We start from the raw sequence: 27957 nt of genomic DNA, 5'->3' as shown, positions 1-27957 counted from the left end.
CCAAAGAGGACTGGAAAATGATGGTCAAGGCCTCTGCTATTTCCTCTTTTACTTCGCTCAACAGCCTAAGATGCATTTCATCTGGGCCTGGGGACTTAGCTACTTTCAAAGCTGCTGAATCCCTTAATACTTTCTCTCTTGCTATGTTTATTTCATCCAGAATATCACACTCCTCCTCGATAGCAGTATCTGCATTGCTCCTTTACTTTGTGAAAACAGATGCAAAGTATTCATTAAGAACCTAACAACATCTTCCGCCTCCACACAAAGATTACCCTCATGGTCTCTAATAAGCCATACCCTTTCTTTAGTTACCCTCTTACTCTTAATAAATTTATAGTACGTCTTTGGGTTTTCCTTAATTTTACTAGCCAAGAATTTTTCATGCTCTCTCTTAGCATTCCTGATACTCTCTTTAATTTTGCCTCTTAGCTTTCTATATACCTCCAAAGATTCTATAATATTGAGCTGTTGGTATATGACATAAGCTTCCCTTTTTTTCTTTATCCTCCCGTGAAAGTCCCTGGACATCCAGAGGGCTCTAGAATTATTATTCCCACCCTTTTTCTTTAAGGGCACATGTTTGGCCTGAGCCTTCGGGTCTGTTCCGACATTGATTTACCCACTGTGTTTCCAGTCCACTGTGGCCAAATCATTCCTTAACTTAGCAAAATTAGCTTTTCTCCAATTTGGGACTTTTATTCCAGGCCTATCCTTTTATTCCTAGTCTATTCTTGTCTTTTTCCATAACTACCTTAAATTTGACTGAATTATGATGACTAGCACCTAAACCCTTCCACCTGCCCAGCTTCATTCCCTAAAACTAAATCCAGAACCGCTCCCTCCAGTGTTGGGCTTGCTAAATACTGGCTAAAAAAGTTCTCTTGAATGCATTTTAGGAATTCTGCATCCTCTATATCCTTCACACTAATTTTGTCCCAGTTAATGTTAGGATAGTTGAAATCCCCTACTGTTACTGCCCTATAGTTTTTGCACTTCTCAGGAATTTGCCTACATATTTGCTCTTCCATCTCCCTCTCACTGTTTGGGGGTCTATAATACATGCCCAGCAGTGTGATCGCCCTTTTTTATTTTTCAATTCGATCCATCTGGCCTCATTTGATGATCCCCCTAACATATCATCCCTCCTCACAGCTGGAATAGTTTCTTTAATCAACACCGCGACCCTCCCCCTTTTTTAACTCCCCGTCTATCTTGTCTAAAAATCCTGTAACCAGGAATATTGAGCTGCCAAACTTGCCCCTCTTTCAGCCATGTCTCTGTAATGGCTATAATGTCATAATCTCAAGTGTCTACCTGTGCTCTTAGTTCAACACCTTATTCACTATAATCCCTGCATTAAAGTATATACTATTTAGCACAGGAAGACCTCCTTGATTACTATTTACTAACTCTTGTTTCGTCTGTCTTACAGATTTGCTTTCTAAATTCTTACTATCCAATTTCTGCTTTACTTCCTTCCCTATTGAATTTGTTCTCCGGTTCCCATCCCCCTGCCGAGCTAGTTTAAACTCTCCCCAACAGCACTAGCAAAATTCCCCGCGAGGATATTTCTCCCGGCGCTGTTGAGGTGCATCCCGTCCGGTTTGTACAGGTCCTATCTCCCCCAGAAGTGGTCCCAATGCCTCAAGAACTTAAAGCCCTCCCTCCTACGCCAACTCTCCAACCACGTGTTCATCCTGTCTATCCTTCTGTTCTTGTACTCGTTAGCACATAGCACCGGTAGTAACCCGGAGATTACTACCTTTTGAAGTCCTACCCTTTTAATTTTCTTCCAAGCTCCCTGAATTCTGCCTGTAGGACCTCATCCCTCTTTTTACCTATGTCGTTGGTCCCGATATGGACCACGACCTCTAGCTGTTTACCCCCTCCCCCCAGAATGCCCTGCATCCGCTTTGTGACATCCTTGACCCTGGCACCGGATGAGGCACCATACCATTCTGGAGTCACGTCTACGGCCGCAGAAACGCCTGTCTGTTCCCCTAACTATAGAATCCCCTATCGCTAGAGCTCTTTTATTCTTCGTCCCTCCCTCCTGTGCAGCTGAGCCACCCATGATGCCTTGGAATTGGCTCTGGCTGCACTCCCCAGAGGCACCATCACCCTCACCGATACTCAGAAGTGAATATTGGTTTGAAAGCGAGATGGATGCGGAGGGGGGGGCTCTTGCACTTACCTGTCTAGCATTCTTCTTTCATCTGGTGGTCACTCACTTCCCCTCTGCCTGCACGCTTTTAAGCTGCGGGGTGACCACCTCCTGAAACGTGCTATCCACGTAGCTTTCAGCCTCGCTCAAGCTCAAACGCAGAGCTTTTGAGTATTTGAAGCTGGAGGCAACACCTGCACACATGGTTGTCTCGGCCACGCGAAGCGTCCAGCATTTCCCACATGTCACAGGATATGCACTCCACGGGACTGAGCTGCCCTGCCATCCCTCTAGTTAGACTTATCTAGTTTAAAATCTAATTAAAAAGAGAAAGGTGCAAGTTAGGATACAGGCAGCAGATTTTTGGATGAATTCAAGTTACAGAGGGTGCAAGGTGGGAGGCCGGCCAGGAGAGCATTGGAATTGTCCAATCTAGAAGTAGCAAAGGCATGGATGAGAGTTTCAGCAGCAGGTGAGCTGAGGCAGGGGGGGGAGACGCGTGACATTATAGAAGTGGAAGTAGGCAGTCTTGGCGATGGAGCGGATATGTAGTTGAAAGCTTATCTCGTTCAAATAGGACGCCAAAAAATAAATACTTGTATTTATATAACGTCTTTCATAACCTCAGGATGTCCCAAAGCGCTTTACAGCCAATGAAGTACTTTTTGAAGTATATTCATTGTTGTAATATAGAAAATGCGGCAGCCAATTTGAGCACAGCAAGCTCCCACAAACAGTAATGTGATAATGACCAGATAATCTGTTTTTGTGATTTTGATTGAGGGATAAATATTGACCAGGACACCGTGGATAACTCCTCCTCCTTGAAATAGGTGGATCTTTTACGTCCACCTTAGCGAACAGGTGGGGCCTCAGTTTAATATCTCAGACGAAAGACGGCACCGCCGACACTGCAGCACTTCCTCAGTACTGCACTGGAGTGTCAGCCTAGATTTTTGTGCTCAAGTCTCTGAAGTGGGACTTGAACTCACAACCTACTGACTGAGGTGAGAGTGCTACCCACTGAACCACGGCTGACCATAAAGGTTGCAAACGGTCTGGTTCAGCCTCACAGTTGCCAGGGAGAGGAATGGAGTCAGTGGTTAGCGAACAGAGTTTGTGACAGGGAACAAAGACAATGTTTTCGGTCTCCCCAATATTTATTTGGTGGAAATTTCTGTTGATCCAACACTGGTTGTCGGGCAAGTAGCATGACTAATCAGAGGCAGTGGAGGGATCTAGAGAGATGATGGTGAGGTAGAGCTGGGTGTCATCAGTGTATATGTGGAACCTGATGTTGTGTTTTCAGATTATGTTGCCGTGGGGCAAAATGTAAATGAGAAATAAAAGGGGCCAAGGATAGATCCTTGGGGAACTCCAGAATTAATGGTGTGGAAGTGGAAAGAGAAGCCATTGCAGGTTATTCTCTGGCTGCGACTGGATAGATAAGAATGGAATCAGGCGAGTGCAGTCCCAACCATCTGGATGAAGGAGGAGGATGGTGTGTCAACCATGTCAAAGGCTGCAGACATGTCAAGAAGGATGAAGAGGGATAGTTTATCACAGTCACAATCATGCAAGATGTAATTTGTGACTTTGATTAAGGCCATTTCAGTGATGATTGGAGGGGTTCAAACAAGGAGTTGCAGGAAAGATGGGCGTGGTTTTGCAGGCTACAATACGTTCAAGAACTTTGAAGAGGAAAGGGAGGTTGGAGATGAGGCAGTAGTTTGCAAGGTCAGAGGGGTCAAGGGTGTTTTTTTTTTTAGGGGGATGATGACGGCAGATTTGAAGGGGAGGGGGACAGTTGCTGAAGAGAGGGAACTGTTAACAATATCAGCTAACATGGGGGCCAGGATGGGAAGTCGAGTGGGCAGCTATGTTCCCTGTGAGCTGCGTGATGCTCCAAGGAACCTGTGCAGCCGGCTTTTCAACATTAAAACCACGCGTGAGCGGGATTATGAAAGGCCTACGCAGGGCCGAAAAAAATGACAGGGAACATCGATGGTCAGCAGTTTGGTAGGAATAGGATCGAGGGAGCAGGAGGTAGGTCTCATGGACAAGATGAACTTGGTAATGGCATGAGGGAAGATAGGAGAGAAACTTGAGAAAGATAAGAATTCAGTGCTGGGGCGAGGGGGAATCTTGGGGGAAGTTTGGCTTGGTGGGCTAAAGAACAAGCTCCTGCTGTATTGCCCGTTAAAACTTCTAGGTGGCTTCCATTTGAAAAGTTCAGCAATACTGGTGGGAAAGACAAGACAAGGGAAGATGACAATCCTAACTAGTCTGTGTTAAAAATATTCAGGAGTTGCAGGCACTTTCCAAGGTTCTATCCATTTTTACACTGCAGTACTGGATTTTCACCACTAGATGCTTTCTATAAAATATGAGAGCAATAAAGCTCACCACAAAAGCCCCATTGACGTTATATAATACTGTCTGGATTTCGTAATTTAACTCCCACTCAAAAAAAACAACAACCCTGTGGGGATTCTTCCGACGGGAAGCTTGGGGAAAACCCGGAAGAAACAAGGTAAAACGGGAAACCCCTCTTGGAAATTCTAACCCTGTTAACTTTTGGAAATCAATTTCTGTACCTCTTTTCCAGCCTTTGAGTGTCCAAATTGCACAGTTGCTGTGTCACTATTTTTTGGGAATTTACACACTGTATATTGTATTCATAATGAATTTATTTAGTTAAGTAAAAATTGTGACTTAATTGTTATGTAATGGGAAGGGGATGGTGAAGTAGTCAGAAAAAAGAAAGAACTTGCATTTATATAGTGCCTTTCATGACCTTGGGACACTTTATAGCCAATGAAGTACTTTTTTTGAAGCGTAGTCATTGTTGTAATGTGCACATAATACTTCCACTGAACTGTGGCTTGTGTGGTTACCCACACCAGCACCCTTTAGCCCTTTTCTTCTTCTGAGGAGCACGTTAACTGAGGTTACGTTGGTAGCACTCTTGCCTCTGAGTCAGAAGGTCATGGGTTCAGTCCCCACTCCAGAGAGTTCGGCATATAATCTAGGCTGACACTCCTGATGTACTGATGAAGTGCTGTACTGTCGGAGGTGCCATCTTTGATGGGGTAGATAGAGAAAAACTATTCCCTCTGGTGGGAGAGTCTATTAAAGGGGGACAACATTAAAATTAGAGCTAAAACATTCAGGAGTGATGTTAGAAAGCACTTCTTCACACAAGCAAAAACCTGGTGAGGCTAAGTCAATTAATAATTTTAAATCTAATTGATAAGATTTTTCCTAGCCTAGGGTATTAAGGGTTATGGAACCAAGGCGAGTAGATGGAGTTAAGATACAGATCAGCCATGATCTAATTGAATGACGAAACAGGAACTGACCTATATTGCTTCCAGTTAAGTAACGCATCGATTTCAAAATTCTCATCTTTATTTTCAAATCCCTCCATGGCCTCGCCCCTCCCTACCTCTGTAATCTCCTCCAGCCCCACAACCCGAGATGTCTGCGCTCCTCTAATTCTGCCCTCCTGAGCATCCCTGATTATAATTGCTCAACCATTGGTGGCTGTGCTTTCTGTTGCCTCGGCCCCAAGCTCTGGAACTCCCTGCCTAAACCTCTCAGTTCTCTACCTCTCTTTCCTCCTTCAAGACGCTCCTTAAAACATACCTATTTGACCAAGCTTCCCTGCGCTAATTTCTACTTATGCGGCTCAGTGTCAAATTTTTAGCGCATAATACTCCTGTGAAGCACCTTGGGATGTTTCACTACTTTAAAGGCTCTATATAATTACAAGTTGTTGTTGTTGTTGCTTATGTTGTTAGATACAGACCAATTGTGCTTTGATTATTCCTGTCACAGGGAGATAAAGACTTTCCTCCAGCTGCTGCCCAAGTTGCCCACCAGAAGCCTTACCCATCAGTGGAGAAACTGCCTGTTGCACATCAGATCAATCATTCCATCCACCAGCCTCGCAAGTGAAGGACCCGAGCCCTCGGAATGAATGTACAGATATTGGTGTAGATCAGAAATCTGTGGGAAATGTCAATCCATTAGCTGGACTCCTAATGTCTCAGATATTTGAAGCAAATTTTTCTTTTGTTTTTAGAAACAGAGCTACGGTTTTAAATTTTGTAAACCTTGTCGAAACACATTTGAAAAGATAATAGCCATTTTTTAATTAAATTGGTACCCAGGATACTGTTTTGTTTTTGATATTATTTCAGAAATAATAGATAAAAGTTGTGCTTCTGGAATGATAGAGATGTGTGTGACAATACGTTGATCACTCGTGCATGTGTGCGTATCGTGTGTATGTGTGCGTCTGTCGTGTACGCTTGTGTTTTGTGTGCATGCATGTGTTCCGCGTGTGCGTTGCGTGCACATGTGTTGGTTACGGTCAGTATATTTCGTGCTGTTTCACAGTGTGACTCAGTATACATTTTGAATCCCTGCAGAAGATGTAACTGAGGGCATCAGCGTGCCAGAAGTAACCGATAAGGTAACTAAAAGTAAGTATGTGTGCTGTGAAATAGGAGCAACTGTACAGATAACGCAGGGAAGTGGGAGGTGAAATTGGACATCACTCTGCCTTGAAAGAAAGAACATGCATTTATATAGCACCTGTCATGACCTCAATGTCCCAAAGCGTTTTGCAGTCAATGAAGTACTTTTTTCGAAGTCACTGTTGTAATTTAGGAAACATCGCAGCCAATTGTAGAAAATGTTACAGATGTAACAGCTTTTAAGCAAGTACTGAGGCAGAGAAAATGGAGATGGGAGGAAAGAAAGAGGAAGGTCTGTGATAGGGTGGAAGGCAGGCGAGATTGAATGACAAAAGGGATGATGGTGCAAGGCAAAAGCGGGTGGTAATGGGACAGGTAAAGAAATTACCACTCCCTTGTACCATCATCCCTTTTGTCATTCAATCTCTCCTGCCTTCCACCCTATCATAGACCTTCCCTTTTGTTCTTTACTCCCCTCCCCCCTTTAATACCTCTGTAATTGCTTAAAACCTATTGCATCTGTATGGGCCTGAAATTTGCGGTGGGTAATAACAGCGAACGAACAGCATATGTGCACCCTAATGCAGAAATGCTGAAGTTTCGGTCAGTCATTCAGTCCTCTGACATTGGCTGCGCTGTGCATATACAGCCGGCAATCAATGTAATCTGTAAAATCAGATGAAAACGTTGGCTCTTCTGCAGTAATACCCCATTAAAAGTTAGACCCTTTTGGATTAGGTGTAACTGGGGTTTTAACAGCGTATTGACTGCTAAACAAACTGGAAAAACTCATTTTAATTTTGGAAAACTAATTTTGGAAAAACTAATTTTAATTTTGTAGTGTGTCAAATTTATCCATTTTAGTAAAAATTAAAATTTAAGAAACTTAAGGAGCTCCTTCACTTCCTTGTTCTCAGTCTGTGAGAATTCTGCATTGTGATTGGCTGCTTAGACAGCTTATTGATGTCATAGCAGTTCACGCTATGGGATTCCCGTTGAACTATGCTGATATCAACTGCATTTGGCAAACCCGAATTTCTTGCCACAGAGATCGCAAGATCTTTGTAGGAAGCTTACTTTAGGGCCAGTGGCAAACGCTTTTGCTTCGCTGCTGACTGCAAATTACTGTCCAACATTTTTCAGTTCTGATGAAAGGTCACCGACCTGAAACGTTAACTCTGTTTCTATCTCCACAGATGCTGCCTGACCTGCTGAGTATTTCCAGCATTTTCTGCCTTTTAATAATGTTTTTTCAGGGATAAAAATTCGCCAGGGCACTTGGGAGAACTTCCCTGCTCTTCTTTTACGTCCATCTGAGAAAGCAGACAAGACCTCAATTTAATGTCTCATCTGTAAGACGGCACCCCCAATGGCACCACACTCCTTCAGTACTGCACTGGGAGTGTCAGACAATGCACTGTCTAACAGTTCCTCTGAATAATGAGAAAGAAAAGAAAGAATTGCATTTATATAGTGCCTTTTACGACTACCGGATTTATCAAGGCATTTTACAGTCAATTAAGTACTTTTTGAAGTGTAGTCACTGTTGTAATGTAGGAAACGCATCAGCCAATTTGCTGATTGTGGGATCTTGCTGTGTGCAATGTGATAATGATCAGATAATCTGTTTTAGTGCTTTTTATTATGCTTGTTGAGGGATAAATATTGGCCAGGACACCGGGAATAACTCCCCTGCTCTTCTTCAAAATAGTGCCATAGGATCTTTTACGTCCACCTGAGAAAGCAGATGAGGCTTCAATTTAAATATCTCCTCTGAAAGACTGCACTGGAGTGTCAGCCTAGATTTTTGTGCTCAAGACCTTGGAATGAGTCTTGTGAAAGAAATGCAATTCCTTTTTTTTCTGATTCAGAAGTGAGGGTGCTACCAACTGAGCCATGGCTGACACTAAGGGAGGGAAATTGCCCCCTTCTTTAAGGCCCGTTACCGCCTTTCCGCCATGGGGCAGGCGGTAGGGCCGACACATCTGCAATTGCCCATGGGCCAGGGGTGGCAGCAATGGGTTTCTGCTGCGCCCAGTGTTTCTGCCTCGCCTGGAGCACCAGCCCCTTAGCGCCCCGTGGGGGAAATTGCCCCATAGGGGCGCAGACACCGCCAGTCAGTGCCCCCTACAACTTCACGCAGTGGTAAGCTGTCAGTAATTGTCGGACGACTCTTGAGTCGGCCCGACAATGGTGGCCGCTGGTTCAGCCGAGCTGCCATCAGGCAGCCTGGGACCCCCTCTTGGGTGCCGGGCAGCTAGCCCGGCTGAACCCCTCCCTGGTGGCCCAGTGGGCTCCACGTAGGCAAGGGGAGGGATGTTGCGACGCATCAGCGCGACGTGGCAGGTCTGCATTGCGTTGAAGTCATCACTGCTCCCCCTCCCTCCCCTACACCGTCTCAAACAATGCCCCAAAGCACTGGGAGGCAGTGTCACAGTTAAAGAGCTCTTTCCTCTGACTCCCGCCGGGCGGTAAATTTCCGGATAAATTGAAGTACCCTCCCCACTTTGCAGCTGAGGACAATTCCGGCCCCTAAGCCTTTAAAGCCCTGAGACTTTAAAAGGAACAATCACATTTAAATAAAAACAGGAAGAGCTGGAAACGGGCAGATTATGTGAAGAGAGAAGCAGAGCTGATGTTTCAGGTCGATGACCTTTCATCAGAACTGGCAGAAGTTAGTTAGAAATGTAACATTTAGAAGCAAGTACAGAGCCATGGAAAAAGCAAGGAGAAGAAAGAGGACAGGACTGATTAATGACAAAAGTGATGATGATGCAAAGCAAAAGGGGGTGGTAATGGGACAACAGAAACAAAAGAGAAGTCCAGAGGAGCTGTAATTGGTTACAGCAGGATCATTACCAGCACCTGCTGTCCAAGTAAATCATCTAGAATTGTCAAACTCAGTGTTGAGACCTGAAGGTTGTAAAATGCCTCATCAAAAGATGAGGTGCTGTTCCTTGAGCTTCATTGGAACAGTGTAGGTCAGCCTGGGAGTGGGATCACATCTGTGAAGGTAACAATTAGACCCAATTATCTGCTGTGTGAGTGAGTTTTGTGCATACAGACTGCAAACCGACTAAATGAAAATGACTTAATGTAATGCACTCAACAGAATAAGTTTCTACAGGACCAATGCAGAGATGTTGTAAGTAGTCAAGCAGCTGTGTTTATTTACTAATTTTCAGTTTACATTTTCTAAGTGCTGTATGTTGACTCTGCAGTTCTATGATGGGCAATTTTCCATGTATAAAAAAAATTCTCCTTATTTTGAGTAGCGATCTCAACCATGTGTTATGAGAAGACATTGAGCAGCTGACAGCCACTTCCATAAAGGAAGAACGAAGGTGCCACTTCAGCCTCTTTAACAGACTCCCGTAGCAACTGGTCCTGAAGTGGCAACAGTAGATGCCTGGCAGCACCTCCCTCGTTTGGCCAAGGTTATGGCACAGTGGGCAACAAGAGGCCCACCTGCAGCGTATTTTGGTGGTTAGGATTTGGCGCTTACACCACAGGTTCGATTCCCAGCCCGGGGGCCTGGCTTTTCTAATAGGTTCAAGTGCCTGAATGGCCTTCTCCTGTTTCTATGTTTGCTTGAGAGTAAGGGTAACAAGAATACGTTTTTACAATAGTGACAAAAGAGGCTTTCACAGTCATTTCAGTGTTTTCTGAAACTACGAACGAATGGTCATCAAAATATAGTTTAGTAAGAGATTGTGTGCATCAGAAAAGAGTAAGGGCTCAAAACATTAGCATCAAAATGTCTTCTTCAGAGGTTTAACAATGAAAGTCCCGCCTATTGAAAGTGTGGTGGAAGCAGATTCACTAGTAACTTTCAAAAGGAGATTGAATATTTACATGAAAAGGAAAAATGGGGAAAGAGCAGGGGAGTGGGATTAATTGGATAGCTCTTTCAAAGAGGCACGATGGGCCGAATGGCCACCTCCTGTGCCGTATGATTCTCTTGCCACCGTCTCAGTTTTTAGGAACTAGCTGATAAATGGCCACACACTATTCACCGAATTATCTGAATCTTACTTGCTACATACCTTATACATTTTCACCATGGACATACAGTCCATCTACAGCAGCAACCCCCATCAGGATGGCCTGCGGGACCACCGCTTCTTTTTGAATGGAGGCTCAACCAGTCCCCATCCACCACACTCCTCCAGCTGGCTGAATTTGTTGAAACTGTCTGCAGCCTTTGATGTGGTTGACCACTCTATCCTTCTCCAACATCATCCAACTGGGTGGGACAGCACTCGCCCTGATTCCATTCTTATCTATCTAATCGTAGCCAGAAAATCTCCTGCAATGGCTTCTCTTCCCACTCCCACATCGTTACTTCTGGTGTCCTCCAAGGATCTATCTTTGATCCCCTCCTATTTCTTATTTACATGCTGCCCCTAGCCGACATCTGAAAACACTGTCACTTTCCACGTGTAAGCTGCTGACACCCAGCTCCACCTCACCACTATTTCTCTCGGCCCCTCCACGGTCTCTAAATTGTCAGATTGCTTGAGCAACATCCAGTATTGGATGAGCAGAAATTTTCTCCAATTAAATATTGGGAAAACCTAAGCCATTGTCTTTAGTCCCCACGACAAACTACGTTCCCTAGCCACTGAATCCATCCCTCTCCCTAGCATCTGTCTGAGGCTGAACCAGACTGTTCGCAACCTAGGTGTGTCGTATTTGACCCTGAAATGAGCTGCCAGCCACATTTCTAAAACCGCCTATTTCCACCTCTATAACATTGCCCGTCTCCATCCCTGCCTCAGCTCATTTGCTGCTGAAACCCTCATCCATGCCTTTGTTACTATAGACTTGACTATACCAACGCACTCGTGGCTGGCCTCCCACATTCTATCCTACGTAAACTTGAGGTCGTCTAAAACTCGGCAGCCCATGTTCTATTCGCAACAAATCCCGTTCACCCATCACCCCTGTGCTCGCTAACTTACATTGGCTCCCGGTTAAGCAACACCTTGATTTAAAAATTATCATCCTTCTTTACAAATCCCCCCCTCCCCACCCAAAGATATCGGCACTCGTCAAATTCTGCCCTCTTGAACATCCATTATTATAATTGCTCAACCATCAGTGGCCGTGTCTTCAGCTGCCTAGGCCCCAAGCTCTGAAACTCACTTCCTAAACCTCTCTTTCCTCTAAGACACTCCTTAAAACCTACTTCTTTGATCAAGCTTTTGGTCATCTGCCGTAATTTCTTCTTATTTGGCTCGGAGTCAAAAAATGTTTTTGTCCCGTGAAGCGCCTTGGGTTGTTTTCCTACATTAAAAGGAGCTATATAAATACAAGTTGTTGTTCTTTCTTTGAACAATTTATCCTTTGCCTCCACTCACGTCTCCAAATGAGAACCCATACCTGCCTTTTCATGGGATATGTGGAACATCCATTGTTCCAGTCCCACTCTGATCTCCTCCCCTGTTTTTCCAGTACATTGATGACTATGTTTAAACAGTGCTGTTTCCTGCTCTCGCCCCAAACTGGAAAACTTCATGAATTTTGCTTCCAATTTCCACCCCTCGCTCGCCTTCATGTGGTCCATCTCTTGACTCTTCCCTCACCTTTTCTATCTCAATTTTCTGGAGATAGGCTGTCGACCAATATCTACAATAAGCGCACCGCTAACTTGATTGCACTTCCTTCCACCCTGCTTCCTGTAAGGAATCTCTTCCATTCTCCATTCTTTCCTCCCCTCCATACTTGCTTAAAAGCTGCCTTATCTCTAACTTCTTCCAGTTCTGACGAAAGGTCATTGACCTGAAATGTTAACTCTGTTTCTTTCTCCACAGATGCTGCCTAACCTGCTGAGTATTTCCAGCATTTTCTCTTATTATACCTCGTGCTTAATTTGTTTCTTATTTAATCAATACAAAGTCCTGTAGAACAAACCATTCCAGATTACTCTGCCTTTGGTCAAAAAGAGATAATCCTTGAGTAGAGATAAGAAGTGGATACACAGTTGAGCTTGTGCAATCACATGGCTGAGACAGTAGACTGAAATTAATTGTCAGATGTTCTGTAAAACTAGCTGACGCAAATTGCTGGCCCTTATATACCTGATGTGTTGCAAATGAAATCCACTGGGACCCTGAATGTGCTGAAAAAGAAAATCTCACATTAGCAAAATGAGTGGTCTGCATTTTCAGCCAGGTTTATTTTTTTCTTGCAAAAACATAGTTTTCAAATCAATTATAGTGTGAGTTTCAACCTTTTCATTTATGACATTCAATATTTGATGCATTTTTGCAAGTACATATAATTAGTCATATTTAGTATTTTTTTCAGCAAGGATCAACCTTGATAAGATTCAAAGTGACAGTTCCCACGTCAATTCTGCAAGTCCATAAAATTATTTTCAAACGACCCAAGTAGTATTATGCAGCAGTTTTGTAAAAATAGCGTGGTATTGCACATTAAAAAAATTGCATATAAATATATTAATCTGACACAGTGTAGAACCATTATTACATTTTAACTCCTCCCCCTCTAATATAAAAACATCACCAGGGGGAAAAGGGTGAAACCATTTTTTTTAAATTATTGCTAATTGGCGAACTAGCAGTAAAAACACCAGAATCCTGTGCAATGGCATCCTATGTGCCATAGCTGGTGTGGACTGCCTCATCCCTGAGTGCCCTGCCTTATATTATTAAATGTATTCCATCCTAGGCCTAAAACATGCTACATCCCTTGACTGAGAACAGTGCTCGGTGGGCCGTAGGCCTCAGTCAGAGTTGACTGCCACCAATAAAATGGAGGACACGTGCCAAGGTTCTCTTCTGGGATGATGCTTTTCCAGTAAGTGTATCCAAAGCAAATGATTCACAAGTACTGAAACTTCTTTGGTTGGGTGAATATTGCAGCCAATATCACCCCATTGTGTGCCTTTTAGATCATGGTTTGTGGCTATTTCTTGAGGGGGAGGGCTCCAGTAAGATTGCAGAGGAGACATGCGATAGAGCTGGACATGGGATGAAGACCATTATCATGGGTGGGCAATCAATAGTAGGGCTAAAAAAAAAAGCCGCCTTTAGTTTCATTGATTGCAGCCCAAGGGTATATTAAAACAAATATTGACTACCACATTTAAGCTGCAATGTGCTTTAAGCACTTTCCCTTGGGTTTTTGAGTTGGACTCTATCAAACCCTTAAAACAGTTTCTCACCTGTGTACACTTGGGTTAGCTTCTGACATGGATCCACAGTACATACAATGCATAGCCAAGTACAGAGTAACCGTGATGACCTATGTGTTTTAACTTCACAAACTAGATAGGCAATGACAAAATGGTAGCTTGGGGTAGTCAATATTTGTAACATCTCAACTTCACATTACAATCAGTTTATAGACATGGGCCTTTTTTGACCTCGAACTGGCTACTTTTGCTAAATCTCTTGTCTAAATCAACTAGAAGCACATCAACAGCACCAAGTGGATTCCTCCCTGGAATATAATTAATATAATCCCACTGATAATGCTAACTATATGAGCCTAGTCATGCAATGTTTCCTGTCCCAATCATACAGACAAGGAAGTGACTCCCTGCTCCATAGATTGCAAGCTGGCACCTTCTCGGTGCAAACCCTTGGGTGATCTGATCTAGTGCTGGCATTGTACAACCTCTGTGGCTCCCATATTAATGAAAACCGATTCTGGCATGTAGACAGATCTGTGGGCCCACAATACATCGCCAAGCACAGATCGGCAATGGTGTTCTGTGCATTTTAACATCACAAACTAGACAGACACTTACAGAAGTGACATCTGATTCTGCCTTGTGGTTAGCAGCCTGGGTAAACAGGACTTTTGATGCACTAAGCTGGACATACCAGTCATCTAAAGAGCTGTCTTGTCACTTGCCCTCACATTTTCCTTGTATAATCTGTTAAAGGGCCCTGTCCTCTCTTGGAAAGAGTCCACGATGCAAACTTGCCTTGCAGCATCCTGCAAGATGTCATAAAGACATGTAGCTGTTGAAAACTGCCTGAGGTGTTTCAAAACTGAGCCAGGTGTCTCGAATAAGCCGTAGACTAATAATGGGCCCTTTAAACATCCTTTTAGTTACATCCCTTTCAAAAAAAAAAATAAAAGGTCAAGACTGAAATAGGTCAATACTGCTCTGTCCAAAAGACAACTGACTTCACTGAAAATGATACATGTAAAACTTCCACTCCTCAGTGGGCCTCTGTTTCTACGGTGCAGGTGTAACCTCTGCCCGGGGAGGGCAAAGGTCAAGCATGTGCTCCGAATTCTTCCAAGGTTGCCTTTGTTGTGTGAACCAAGCAGAATGACTGCAGTGAGCATCAGTAAATGTAGAATTCAGCTTCAACAACAACTTGCAGCAGGAGACACTAGGGCAGGTGACCAAAAGCTTGATCGAAGAGGTAGATGTCTTCCCTTAATCCCCCCCCTTCCCCACCCAACATAGATGTATCCATATCATGAATTGTTCTCTTTAAATATAAATGCAAGGGAGATGAATTGTTTTATTCTGCCACTTGTAGCTGGTTTTCTTACAGCTGTCTAATCATTTTCTGCCAACTTCAGAAACAAAGAGAACTTCTCGACATTGTCCATCAAGTGACGGCCGAGCTCACCATCATGTCCTTCAAACGTGCTGTGGCCATGGCTGTTCTGCCCAGTACAGTCACCATCAAAACAAATTCACTGCCCTGGGGCAAATACTCGTTTGCGCCAGTACGAATATCAATAAAACCAGATTCCAAAGTATTTTGGAGTATTAATCGATCAGATCTGTAGTGGGTTATCCAATGTGATTGCAGCACTGGAGCATCTCACAATTTAATTTAATCGACACAATTGAATTGTTGACGTACCAGACCTCTCAGTCCTATCGACCAATTATAGCTGTTAAAAGTGCAGAATGTGATGGCCATGCTGATCAGTACATTGGGTGCTTGAGGTATATGAGGTCAGTGCTCGATCAATGCAGGCAAACCTGCAGAAAGCATTCACTGATGCTGTGACACTCCGCTTATTAAACAGAAGCCCAAATTGTCCGCATGGTGTATTAAAAATAAATAAAATGTCTTTGACAATTTTCAGAATTACGTGCTAAGCACAGTTTTAACATTGGTTATAATAGAGGCATCATTGATTTTGTCTCTAGACATTATTTACACAAGGGCAGATTGCATTCATTGAGCTGAAGATTTCAGAACATAAGTAAATGGGAAACAGCTAACCATATCCTGTGTCACTAAAATCATACTCCCCATAGCATAGCATGAATTATCCATTACATTCAACTGTTTATCGCTGATATTCTGTGTGCTCCAACTGTAGGACAGGCCCCTACACAACTCATAGACCGCTCCTTTCAGTTAATCATTCTTCCTATTGATCAATGGAATCGATCAGAAGTGCAAGATTCCGATTTCTTTGTAGTTTTTATTTTATTTTCTGTTTTGAAAGCTACTTTTCTCTGCTTCTTGAGCTCTTATTTTCTCTTCTTCCTCCGCTTTCTTTCTCTCCTCTTTCAGCTCCTTGTACCTCCACTTGGGTAGTTCCAAGAAGTTGCTGCCCTTCTCACTGCTCTTTCGGCGCACACTCTCGGGGTTGTAGGTCGGAGTGGGCGCCTTGACCACACGCACCTTGGGCACCATGACCCCAGGCTGCACGCTGCTCCACCTCAGCAAGCCCAAGGGCATCAGACTGCCCCTCCTGGAGGAAGCGACTGTCACCTGCGTGGAAGGAGAGCTCTTCGGCTGCAGGCTGGCTCTCCTTTCCTTCCTTTTGGGGGCCACGACTAGCTCAGAGTTCTGAAATAATTTTTGGTATTTAACATAATCCTTGTCCGGAGTTTTCACTTCCCGAGGCTCCTGCTGTCTCAGGATCTCCTGTACCATGAACCTCCTCTTGCCCACACATGGGGGGCTGCTCGGAAAGATTGTCCTGCATCCAGTCGCAACAAAAGGGCTGGACATGGAGGTGGTCATCCTGACCATGTGGTCAAGCGGCCCATCTTCTTCTGGATCATGGGGAAAGTTGATGGTCAAGGTTGACCTGATAGTCTCACAGATTTTTTCCCAACAGTTCTTGGGTTCGTTGGCTTTGGCTACGAGTTCTTTCAATTTTGGCCACTCTGGCTTGTATCGGTCACTGAATTGGACTGGACAGGGCCTGGCCAGGAGTTTGTGCATAAGAAAGATGGTTTCATACCGCCCTGTAAACTTTGCCCATTGTTGTGGGGTAAAACCCCTCGCTGGATCCGTGGCATTAATATCTGCACCTAGAGAGAAAATATATATGAATGTAAGATATTTCTCCTTCTTTCAGAATCGTACACCATTACCTAAAATAGAGTCTGAACCAATGAAGGAGGACCAGCTGAAATTAATTATTTTCCAGAATTAGGTGTCATCCTTGGCTCAGAGATAGCGTTCTCACCAGAGTCAGAAGATTGCGGGTTCAAGTCGCACTTCAGAGATTTGAGCACATAATCGAGGCTGATGCAGGAGTGCTGCATTGGTGGAGGTGTCATCTTTAAGATGAGACATTAAGTAAACCGAAGCCCTGTCTGCCCGCTCAGGTGGCCATAGAAGATCCCATGGCACTATTTTGAAGAAGAGCATGGGAGATCTCCTAGTATCCTGACTCAACCGACATAATTAAAAACAAATTATAACAACATAAGAAATAGGAACAGGAGTAGGCATACCGCCCTTTGAGCCTGTTCTGCCATTCAATAAGATCATGGCTGATCTGACATGGACTCCGCTCCACTTCCCCGCCCGGTTCCCATAACCCCTTATCCCCTTATCATTTAAGAAATTGTCTATTTCTGTCTTAAATTTATTCAATATCCCAGCTTCCATAGCTCTCTGAGGCAACGAATTCCACAGATTTACAACCCTCTGAGAGAAGAAATTTCTTCTCATTTCTGTTTTAAATGGGTGGCCGCTTATTCCAAGATCGTTCCCTCTAGTTCTAGTCTCCAAATCAGTGGAAACATCCTCTCTGCATCCACCTAGTCAAGCCCCCTCATAACCTTATACGTTTCGATAAGATCACCTCTCATTCTTCTGAACTCCAATGAGTAGAGGCCCAACTCACTCAACCTTTCCTCATAAGTCAACCCTCTCATCCGCGGAATCAACCTAGTGAACCTTCTCTGAACTACCTCCAAAGCAAGTATATCCTTTCGTAAATATGGAAACCAAAACTGCACGCAGTATTCCGGGTGTGGCCTCACCAATACCCTATATAGTTGTAGCAAGACTTCCTTGCTTTTATACTCCATCCCCTTTGGAATAAAGACCAAGATACCATTGGCCTTCCTGATCACTTGCTGTACCTGCATACTATCCTTTTGTGTTTCATGCAGAAGTACCCAAGTACAATTATCTGATCATTATCTTTAGCTATTTGTGGAACCTTGCTGTGCCCAAATTGGCTGCTGTGTTTCCTACATTACAACAGTAACTACACTCCCAAAGTACTTCATTGGCTGTAAAGTGCTTTGGAAAACCTGACGCTGTAAAGGCACTATAGAAGTGCAAGCCTTTTCTTTAGCTACTTTTTGTGGGTCAGTTTTTTTTGTGTACATCAGGTAACATAACATTTAATTTACGTGATCAAATACTGCCAGGTCAGATGCGCGGGTTTCCCTCAAGTTTAGCCTCAGAAGTTTAGCCCATTCATCAGTGTGGCACGTTCCATTTCGCAGACCAACCTTCACTGAGAATGTTTGGTCCCAATTAACAACAACTTTCATTTTTACAATGCCATTTATCCAGAATATTAAACTCCAGCCCAGTTATAGGGATTATTAACATCAGCAGAAACAAACATCAACTGTCAGAATAAATATGGTTCAGTCCTTGATGTGATTAACAGCAGCAGTAACAGCAGAATGAGACATTAGGACAGGTGACCAAAATTTTGGCGAAAAGGGAAGGTTTTACAGAACATCTTAAAGGAGGAGGGAGAGACAGAGAGGTTTACATAAGAACATAAGAAATAGGAACAGGAATAGGCCAAACAGCCCCTCGAACCTGCTCCGCCATTTAATACGATCATGGCTGATCTGATCATGGACTCAGGTCCACATACCTGCCCGCTCTCCATAACCCCTTACTCCCTTATCATTTAAGAAACAGTCTATTTCTGTCTTAAATTTATTCAATGTCCCAGCTTCCACAGTGCCCTGAGGCAGCAAATTCCACAGATCCACAACCCTCTGAGAAAAGAAATGTCTCCTCATCTCAGTTTTAAATGGGTGGCCCCTTATTCTAAGATTATGCCCTCTAGTTCTAGTCTCCCCTATCAGTGGAAACATCCTCTCTGCATCCACCCTGTCAAGCCCCCATAATCTTAAACGTTTCGATAAGATCACCTCTCATTCTTCTGAATTCCAATGAGTAGAGGCCCAACCTGCTCAACCTTTCCTCATAATTCAGCCCCCTCATCTTCGAATCAACCTTGTGAACCTTCTCTGAATTGCCTCCAAAGCAAGGATATCCTTTCGTAAATATGGAAACCAAAACTGCACGCAGGTGTGGCCTCACCAATACCCTGTACAACTGTAGCAAGACTTCCCTGCTTTTATACTCCATCCCCTTTGGAATAAAGGCCAAGATTCCATTGGCCTTCCTGATCACTTGCTGTACCTGCATACTAACCTTTTGTGTTTCATGCACAAGTACCCCGGGTCCCGCTGTACTGCAGCACTTTGCAATCTTTCTCCATTTAAATAATAACTTGCTCTTTAATTTTTTTCTGCCCAAATGCATGACCTCACACTTTCCAACATTATACTCCATCTGCCAAATTTTTGCCCACTCACTTAGCCTGTACACATTGCTTTTCCTCCCATTCTTTGTATCATCAGAAAACTTGGTTATGTTACACTTGTCCCTTCTTCCAAGTCGTTAATATAGATTGTAACCTAGGGAGGGAGTTCCAGGTCTTGGGGCCTAGGTTTAGGCAACTGAAGGCACAGCCGTCAATGGTGGGACGATAGAAATCTAGGATGTGCAAGAGACCAGAGCTGGGAAAAGGTAGATTTCTTAGAGAGTTGTAGGGTTGGAGGAGATTACAGAGCTGGGGACAGTTGTGTACTGTGAATGTTCATCCACTCAGAGCTGATTGCCCCAGAGGCTTAGTCATGGGTGGGCTGCGGCCCATCCAATTCGTACCCAGGTCCAGCCAAATTCGGTGAGCTGGGTGTCAATGCAGGTGCTGAATCTGTAGTGGGAAATGTCTGAGTTCTATTACTATTGACCTATACTCTACAACACTACAGTGCAGCCTACTACTACTACACTCAAAGTATTCTGTTCAGATCGCACCCAATGATCCTCATTCCAGCAGAAGGCAATGGAGGATGCTGAAAAATCAACAGGACTTCTCTAAACTAAGGACACTGCTTCCAAACAAAATCAGTCGTGTAAACTAAACAAACTTGCTTGTTTAAGAGGAGGCAAAGTTTAGGTTCTCGATCTGTAAATCAGGTAATGAGTGAATAAGCCTTGCACAGAAATCTATGGGTTAGTCTCTTTCAAATATCCCTCCGTGTACTGTGAGAAAAGGCAGTATTACTGCTTGGTGGAGACAGCTTCATACAGTACTTCTTTGCTGCCACTAAGTGTGAACCCGAGCATCAATTCAGGTTATTGTCTGACCACCATAAGTTGGGACACAACCAAAATTCCATTCCTAACTGTGCCACTGAGCTGCCCAAACTCATATTACATCGATGGGCCGAACGGTCTCTTTCTATGCTGCAAGATTATATAATTTTATAACCATTATACAGTCATCGTGCATCTGCCTCTTCGACAGCACCTCCAAAACCCGCGTCCTCTGCCACCTAGAAGAGCAAGAGCAGCAAGCGCATGGGAACACCATCACCTGCAAGTTCCCCTACACGCCACACAACATCCTGACTTGGAAATATATCACCGTTTCTTCATCATCGCTAGGTCAAAATCCTGCAACTCTTTACCTAACAGCATTGTGGGAGTACCTTCACCACACGGACTGCAAGCGGTTCAAGAAGGCGCCTCACCACCACCTTCTCAAGGGCAATTAGAGATGGGCAATAAATGCTGGCCTCGCTAGCAACGTTCACATCTCATGGATGAATTTAAAAAAGGGGGAAAATAATTGATACCCACTCTGACATAGCACCCAAGTGAGAAGTGCCCCCCGCAGGTGAAATTACTGTGCATCGCCATACACCAGAATTTCAAAGCTGCTTTGCCTTCTTGGCGCGTCAAACCGCAAGCTGATTCGATTGTTCATTCAAAATTGACACCAATGAACGCCCTTTCTGTGAACCAAAGTTGAAATGAGATTGAAGTTTCGAGAAACACGCCAGAGGGAGCTGTTCTACTTGGAGCTTTACGACCTGTAACTCATTCATTGCCACTGTCAGCTCACAACTTTACAGGCCTCATCCATGCTACAATGCTGCAGAGGATCATTTGGCATCTGCCACTGCCTGGGATTAGAATCATAGAGCACTGAAGGAAGCAATTCATCTCATTGTGCCTCTGCCGGCTCTTTGAAATTAGTTCCACTCCCCTACTCTTTCCCCATACCCCTGCAAACTTTTCCTTTTCAAGTATATATCCAATTCCCTTTTGCAAGTTACTACTGAATCTGTTTCCACCGCCCTTTCAGGAAGTGTATTCCAGATCATAAATCACTGCGTAAAAAAAAAATTCTCATCTCCCCTTTGGTTCATTTGCCAATAATCTTAAATTTGTGTCTTCTGGTTACCGAGCCTCCCACCAGTGGAAACAGTTTCTCCCTATGTACGCCATTAAAACCTTTCATAATTTTGAACACCTCTATTAAATCTCCCCTTAACATTCTCTGCTGTAAGGAGAACAATCCCACCTTCTCTAGTTTCTCCACATTAAACTAAAGTCCCTCATCACTGGTACCATTTGAGTAAATCTCCTCTGCACCCTCTTCAAGGCCTTGACATCCTTCCAAAAGTGTGGTGCCCAGAATTGGACACAGTACACCAGTGATTTATAAAGGTTTAGCATAACTTCCTTGCTTTTGTAGTCTATTTATAAACCTAGGAATCCGTATGCTTTTTTAAACAGCCTGATCGACTTGTCCTGCCATCTTTACTGGGGATTGTATTGAGAACAGGGGCGAGACGCCAACCACCATCGTCAATGACATCATCAGTACCTACCCGCCAACATCAGGGCTCTGACACAATCTGTTCTTCCCTGCATTCCTGCTTTCATCAGTGCAGTGAACCCGTGGGCGCTCCTCCTCTCGATGTCAATTCCGGGAAAATAGTTCAGCAAGTAGTTTGTGATCGTAATATGTCCTGCAAAAAGTAAGGTGCAATGGTATTTAGAGTCTGCAAATCACATAGAAACTCATGAACAGCAACCACATGCAGTGAAGTGGGTCTTAGTCTACACAGGCAAATGCTGCAGCAAAGGCAAAGTATTAAGGGGGTTACAAAAGAGCTCTTTTGCTTCTGGGATCTAAGTTTGATGGGATGGGAGGGATATTCCTTCCCTAACACTGACCTCATTGGAGTTCAGAAGAATGAGAGGTGATCTTATTGAAACATAAGATAATGAGGGGGCTCGACAAGGTAGATGCAGAGAGGATATTTCCTCTCATAGGGAAATCTAGAACTAGGGGACATAGTCTCAGAAGAAGGGGTCACCCATTCAAAACTGAGATGAGGAGGAATTTCTTCTCTTAGAGAGTTGTAAATCTATGGAATTCTCTGCCCCAGAAAGCTTTGGAGGCTGGGTCATTGAATATATTTAAGGTGGAGATGGACAGATTTTTGTGCGATAAGGGAATAAAGGGTTATGGGGAGCAGGCAGGGAAGTGGAACTGAGTCCATGATCAGATCAGCCATGATCTTATTAAGTGGCGAAGCAGGCTCGAGGGGCCAAATGGCCTACTCCTGCTCCTATTTCTTATGTTCTTATTAACTGCATGAAAGAAAGAAATTGTGTTTATCTAGCACCTTTCCCGACCTCAGGATGTCCGAAAGCGCTTCACAGCCAATGAAGTACTTTTTGAAGTGTCATCACTGTGGTACTATAGGAAACATGGCAGCCACTTTTCACACAGCATGGTCCCAAGAACAGCAATGTGATAATAGCCAGATAAACTGTTTTTTGTCAGTTGGTTGCGGGATAAATATTGGCCAGGACACTGGGTTGAACTCCCCCTGCTCTTCTTCAAAATAGTGCCATGGAATCTTTTACATCCACCTGAGACTATGACAGCAAGAGATGTCTGCAGTTAAGTTTGGACAAGCTCAATTTAAGGAGTATATTTTCCTTCATTTTCTAGTGATTGAAAAACAACATGAGTATAAAATGGGGAAAATCAGCTTTACAATCTTACAGCTTTATAACCAACATCGACAAAAAATAGGAAAAAATCCCTCCCCCGTTCCTAATGGGTACAGGTCCAGAGCACAAAGATGTCCATATTCTATATTAAATTTACATTAAGTTAGCAGTCTCATTCAGAAAAACCACAAGGATGGCGGATGTGGTGAATGGAAACAAAGAAACTCACGCTGATGCAGTCCTTCTGATGCTCGTGGGTGAGGCATATTATTGAGTTTTACTTTCATTGGCATTTCTCCACAGAAGATACAAGTATTGTTCTTGCAGTCACTTAGACTGCTTGCCAAATTCCTCTCTTAGCACACTGATAATCGTTAACCCTGCCCCAGCATGAGATGAAGAATGCCTCTTACATGTTCTGTTCTGGGCCAGATTCCTGTAGTTTTTGCTGTGACTTTCACACACATGTCATCCATGAGGGGCGGGTGGGGTCAATGTCCTGTAGATGTCCGGTTAGCAACAGGGTGAGTGAACATTCGAGGGCCTAATGATGTATTCCTGTAAGATGCTGAATAAGGTCCCAACCACAGAAGGGAAAGCTTCTGGGACTGGCAGATGTGAATCCCAAATCCTGAACCGATCCAAGCATTTCCTCAATGTGTTGGTTGCCCAATCGGACATTCCTGACAAGAAGCAGCACTCAGTTGGAGCAGTATTTGAGAAATTGTGTCCCTATAATCAGATCTCTAAACTGAGGGACCTGCAGTTTCCATATGATTTCCACCCAGATATCATTGTGATCTGGGCAGAATCGATTGAAATAGCGCTGAAGATCGTGGAACTTTAAGCATAAGTGAGTTGCGTCCATGACCACATTATGCTGGAGTATTCGCAATCTTTTACGCTAGTTCAAAAGTCCACTCACTCGAAGCAGTCCCCGCCCACAAAGTTGGCCACACCCCCAGGTTGTCATGGCGAGTTTCTGCCGACTGCGCCCATTCGGAGGGGTTCATCACATTGTGCCCCGGTTCTTGGGTGCTCAGGCACCAGTGGTCACATGAATCCAGCGTCAATCACCTGACCTGCAGTGACCAGCAGTCAATTGAAGCCTGACCCAGGTCTGTTTCTCCTACGGCAATTACTTTAAATTCAATTCAAATTGGTAAAAATTGAATCAATTGAGCTGCCTTTTGGTACCTCGAGGACCTGTTCCAAGACGGCAATTGAAGCCACACAGGTGTGTCCTGCTCTGCTGCAGTAATTAGTTAATTGAAGACAACAGTGAGCAGCAATCACTTGAAGCCAATTAAAAAGTAAGACCAAGAGCACTGCATCAGTCAGTTGAAGAATGGCTAATTTCTTGGCAATCCCACTCCCCTGTGATGCTGGCAGATGGTCTGTTCCAGTCACAAATTGATTACGATCGATTACACTGTTTGATTGAGCTGATCCATGGGTAATGTCACATTTGGGCTTTTGCTAATGAGTTTGTGCGGAAACGTGGCCGTAACTTCACCTTGGCAAAACCGACGCAATGTCCAGTGCATTCTGCCGGACTGACATATGAGGAGAGACTGGATCAACTGCGGTTGTATCCACTGGAGTTTATAAGAATGAGAGGGGATCTCATAGAAACATATAAAATTCTGACGGGATTGGACAGGTTAGAGCAGGAAGAATGTTCCCGTTGCTGGGGAGTTCCAGAACCAGGGGTCACAGTCTTAAGAATAAGGGGTAAGCCACTTAGGACCGAGATGAGGAGAAACTTCTTCACTCAGAGAGTGGTTAACCTGTGGAATTCTCTACCGCAGAAAGTTGTTGAGGCCAGTTCGTTAGATATATTCAAAAGGGAGTTAGATATGGCCCTTACGGCCAAAGGGATCAAGAGGCATGGAGAGAAAGCAGGAAAGGGTTACTGAGGTTGAATGATCAGCCATGATCTTATTGAATGGCAGTGCAGGCTCGAAGGACCGAATGGCCTACTCCTGCACCTAATTTCTATGTTTCTATGATTGTGTTGACATTGTGAAGCCTATTTGCTGTTAATGGTGGCTTACTTACTCTTGTGCCTGGTCCAATTGTTTGGACTACAACCCACTGGCCTATCACAAATTTGTTTCAATTTCCTATAATCTATCTTGCTGGGTGAACCTATCCTATTAAATTCTGCACCTGTACCCCTTCCTGATGACCCCACATTTCCCACAATATCAAAGTGTTCTTGAGAGCCCAGACTTTTCTCTCTTCTAGTGAGACATGTGCTGTACTGGATGTTCCATCATCATATTGTGGAAATCAATTAAGGCTCCAGGCATGTGTTTCACAGTTCAAGTAGAAACATGTGTCTTTTTTCAATTTTATGCTGTTTATCTTTTATACCCTTTCTTGTAAATCTACGTAAATCCTTTCTCGATTGGTAAATCTACATACAGAGCAATAGATACATTTTAAGAGAATTGGCAAAAGAACCAGGGTTTCTGATTTTTACGTAACGAGTTGTTATGATCTGGAATGCACTGCCTGACAGCGTGATGGGAGCAGATTCAATAGTTACTTTAAAAAGGAATTGGACACATACCTGAAAAGGAAAAATTTGCAGGGCTATGGGGAAAGAGCGGGTAAGTGGGACGAATTGGTTAGCTCTTTCAAAGGGCCGGCACAGGCACGATCAGCCGAATGGTCTCCTACTTCACTGTATCATTCTATGATACCTATGGGTGGGTGGAGGGGTTATTGTAGAAAGAATGTTGCATCTTGGTCATACATTACAATGTACAAAACCGGTTATAGGAGGGTAGATGTTGTTATGGTCCTGAAAGACTGGACCACTGCCTCTATGTAAGTAACGGGCAAGAGGTTATCAAATGATAAATACTTTGGTTTCAGTGGAAAGCTTTTTTGCTGCTTTTATTCAACGCAGTGCTGCGTGACCTAGAACCTCACAGGTTAGCTGCTGTACTGTACAAAAATTCACCGTCCTTCCCATAATATGGTTTACTGTAAACTGCCAGTAGGAACAGGGAAGGGATGTGAAGTTGACAATTGTGCCGTTAGCACCAGCAGCACGATTGATGAACGAGAGAAGAGTGATGACATTGGATTGAAGGATAATGTTAATCCTGCAATTCAGCATGGCGGTGTCATCACTTTCTGTCCTACAGCAGTTGACTGGTTTCTATCCCCGGGAGTGCCATTCTATTCCCTCCCTCCCAGGGATTACAGAGCTGGTCCTTGTGGGTTCTGTTTTCATAGAAACAACATAGAGGGCTACCAGATTGATCCCCACAGAAAGTTGGGAGAGTGAGCAGATCCCCAGGGAATGAAGTGAGAGTGAGCAGATCCTGGGGGAAGAAGTGAGAGTGAGCAGATCCCTGGGTGAAGAAGTGATGGTGCACAGATCCGCAGGGAACAAAATGAGAGTGAGCACATCCCCGGGGGATGAAGTGAGAATGAGCGGATCCCCAGGAAAAGAAGTGATGGAGCACAGATCCCCAGGGAAGAAGTGAGAGTGAGCGGATCACCGGGGGTCAGAGGTGAGAGTGAGCAGTACTATAACAATGTTCTGGGGCCTTGAGTTGTATTTTCCGTGACAGAACAAAAGTGCATTTGCATCATAAATCCCGTTTAGTATCAGTGCAATTGCAAGAGATTTTCTGTATTAGTCAATCTCCTCACCGCATTCACTCCCTGTTCACTCCCTCCCTGTTCACACTCACTCTTTGCTCACTCACTCCTTGTTCACACTCACTCCTTGTTCACACTCACTGCCATCACACTCACTCCTTGTTTACACTCACTCCCTGTTCACACTCACTTCCTGTTCATACTCACTCTCTGTTCACACTCACTGCCCGCACACTCACTCCCTGTTCACACTCACTCTCTGTTCACACTTACTCTCTGGCCCACTCACTCCTTGTTCACACTCCCTCCCTGTTCACACTCACTCCCTCACTCCCTGTCCATACTCACTCCCTGCTCACACTCACTCCCTGTCCATACTCACTCTCTGCTCACACTCACTCTCTGCTCATACTCACTCTCTGCTCACACACACCCTCTGTTCACACTCACTCCCTGCTCACACGCATTCCCTGTTCACACTCACTCCCTGCTCACAATCACACTCCCTGTTCACACTCACTCTCTGGCCCACTCACTCCTTGTTCACACTCACTCCCTGTTCACACAGACTCTCTGGCCCATTCCCTCTTGCTCCCTGTTCACTTTCAGCACTCCCTCTTGATCCCCATGCTGCTGTAGCTCAACGACCATCTCTGCCCCATTCCTTGGACTTCTCCAGTCCAAAGTGGTGGAAGTTATGCGGCAGCTGTACAGAGCTCTGGTTAGATCTCATCTGGAGTATTGCATTCAGTTTTGAGTATTGCATTCAGTTTTGGGCATGGCACCTCAGGAAAGGTATATACTGTATTCCCTTGAGTATAGAAGATTATGGGGTGATCTAATTGAGGTGTTTAAGATGATTATAGGAGTTGATAGGATAGCTACAAATAAATTATCTTCTCTGGTTGCGGGGGGGGTCCAGGACAAGGGGTCATAACCTTAAAATTAGAGCAATGCCGTTCAGGAGTGTTGTCAGGAAGTGCTTTGTCACATAAATGGTAGTGGAAATCTGGAACTCTCTCCCCCAGAAAGCTGTTGAGGCTGGGGGTCAATTGAAAATTTCAAAACTAACCTTGATACATGTTTGTTAGGTAAGGGTATTAAGGGCCATGGAACCAAGATGGATAAATGAAGTTGAGATACAGATCAGTCATGATCGAATTGATTGGCGGAACAGGCCGAATGGCGGAACAGGCTGAATAGCCGACTCCTGTGCATATGCTTAATTCCCTTGGCTCAATCAGCCCTCAAATGCACCAAGCTGACATTTTTCAGGCACCCCTTGAAAAACTGCTTTGTGTATTTTAGAAACACTAACAGACGCCCAGCGGTGAAGATT

At 44.1% G+C, this 27957-nt stretch overlaps 2 protein-coding genes across 2 annotated transcripts in view; one reads left to right on the top strand and one right to left on the bottom strand.

Annotated features, from left to right (window-relative positions):
* The window catches only part of dap (death-associated protein), a 91223-nt gene extending 84879 nt beyond the window's left edge, over positions 1-6344 (top strand). Inside the window, exon 4 of the mRNA XM_070880574.1 lies at positions 6008-6344. Within this exon, the coding sequence (XP_070736675.1) occupies positions 6008-6127 (120 nt within the window). The 3' untranslated portion in view covers positions 6128-6344. The remainder of the gene's footprint in view (positions 1-6007) is intronic.
* A 9750-nt stretch (positions 6345-16094) lies between these two features.
* Positions 16095-27957, bottom strand: part of LOC139264070 (ankyrin repeat domain-containing protein 33B-like) — a 46733-nt gene continuing 34870 nt past the window's right edge. Inside the window, exons 3-4 of the mRNA XM_070880167.1 lie at positions 21857-21997; positions 16095-16930 (exon numbers count right to left, since the gene is read on the bottom strand). Of these exons, the coding sequence (XP_070736268.1) occupies positions 16095-16930; positions 21857-21997 (977 nt within the window). The remainder of the gene's footprint in view (positions 16931-21856; positions 21998-27957) is intronic.

This window comes from Pristiophorus japonicus, chromosome 5 (genome assembly GCF_044704955.1).
Source record: "Pristiophorus japonicus isolate sPriJap1 chromosome 5, sPriJap1.hap1, whole genome shotgun sequence".
NCBI classification, from domain to species: Eukaryota; Metazoa; Chordata; class Chondrichthyes; family Pristiophoridae; genus Pristiophorus; species Pristiophorus japonicus.
This window is presented reverse-complemented; position numbering and strand designations above follow the sequence as displayed.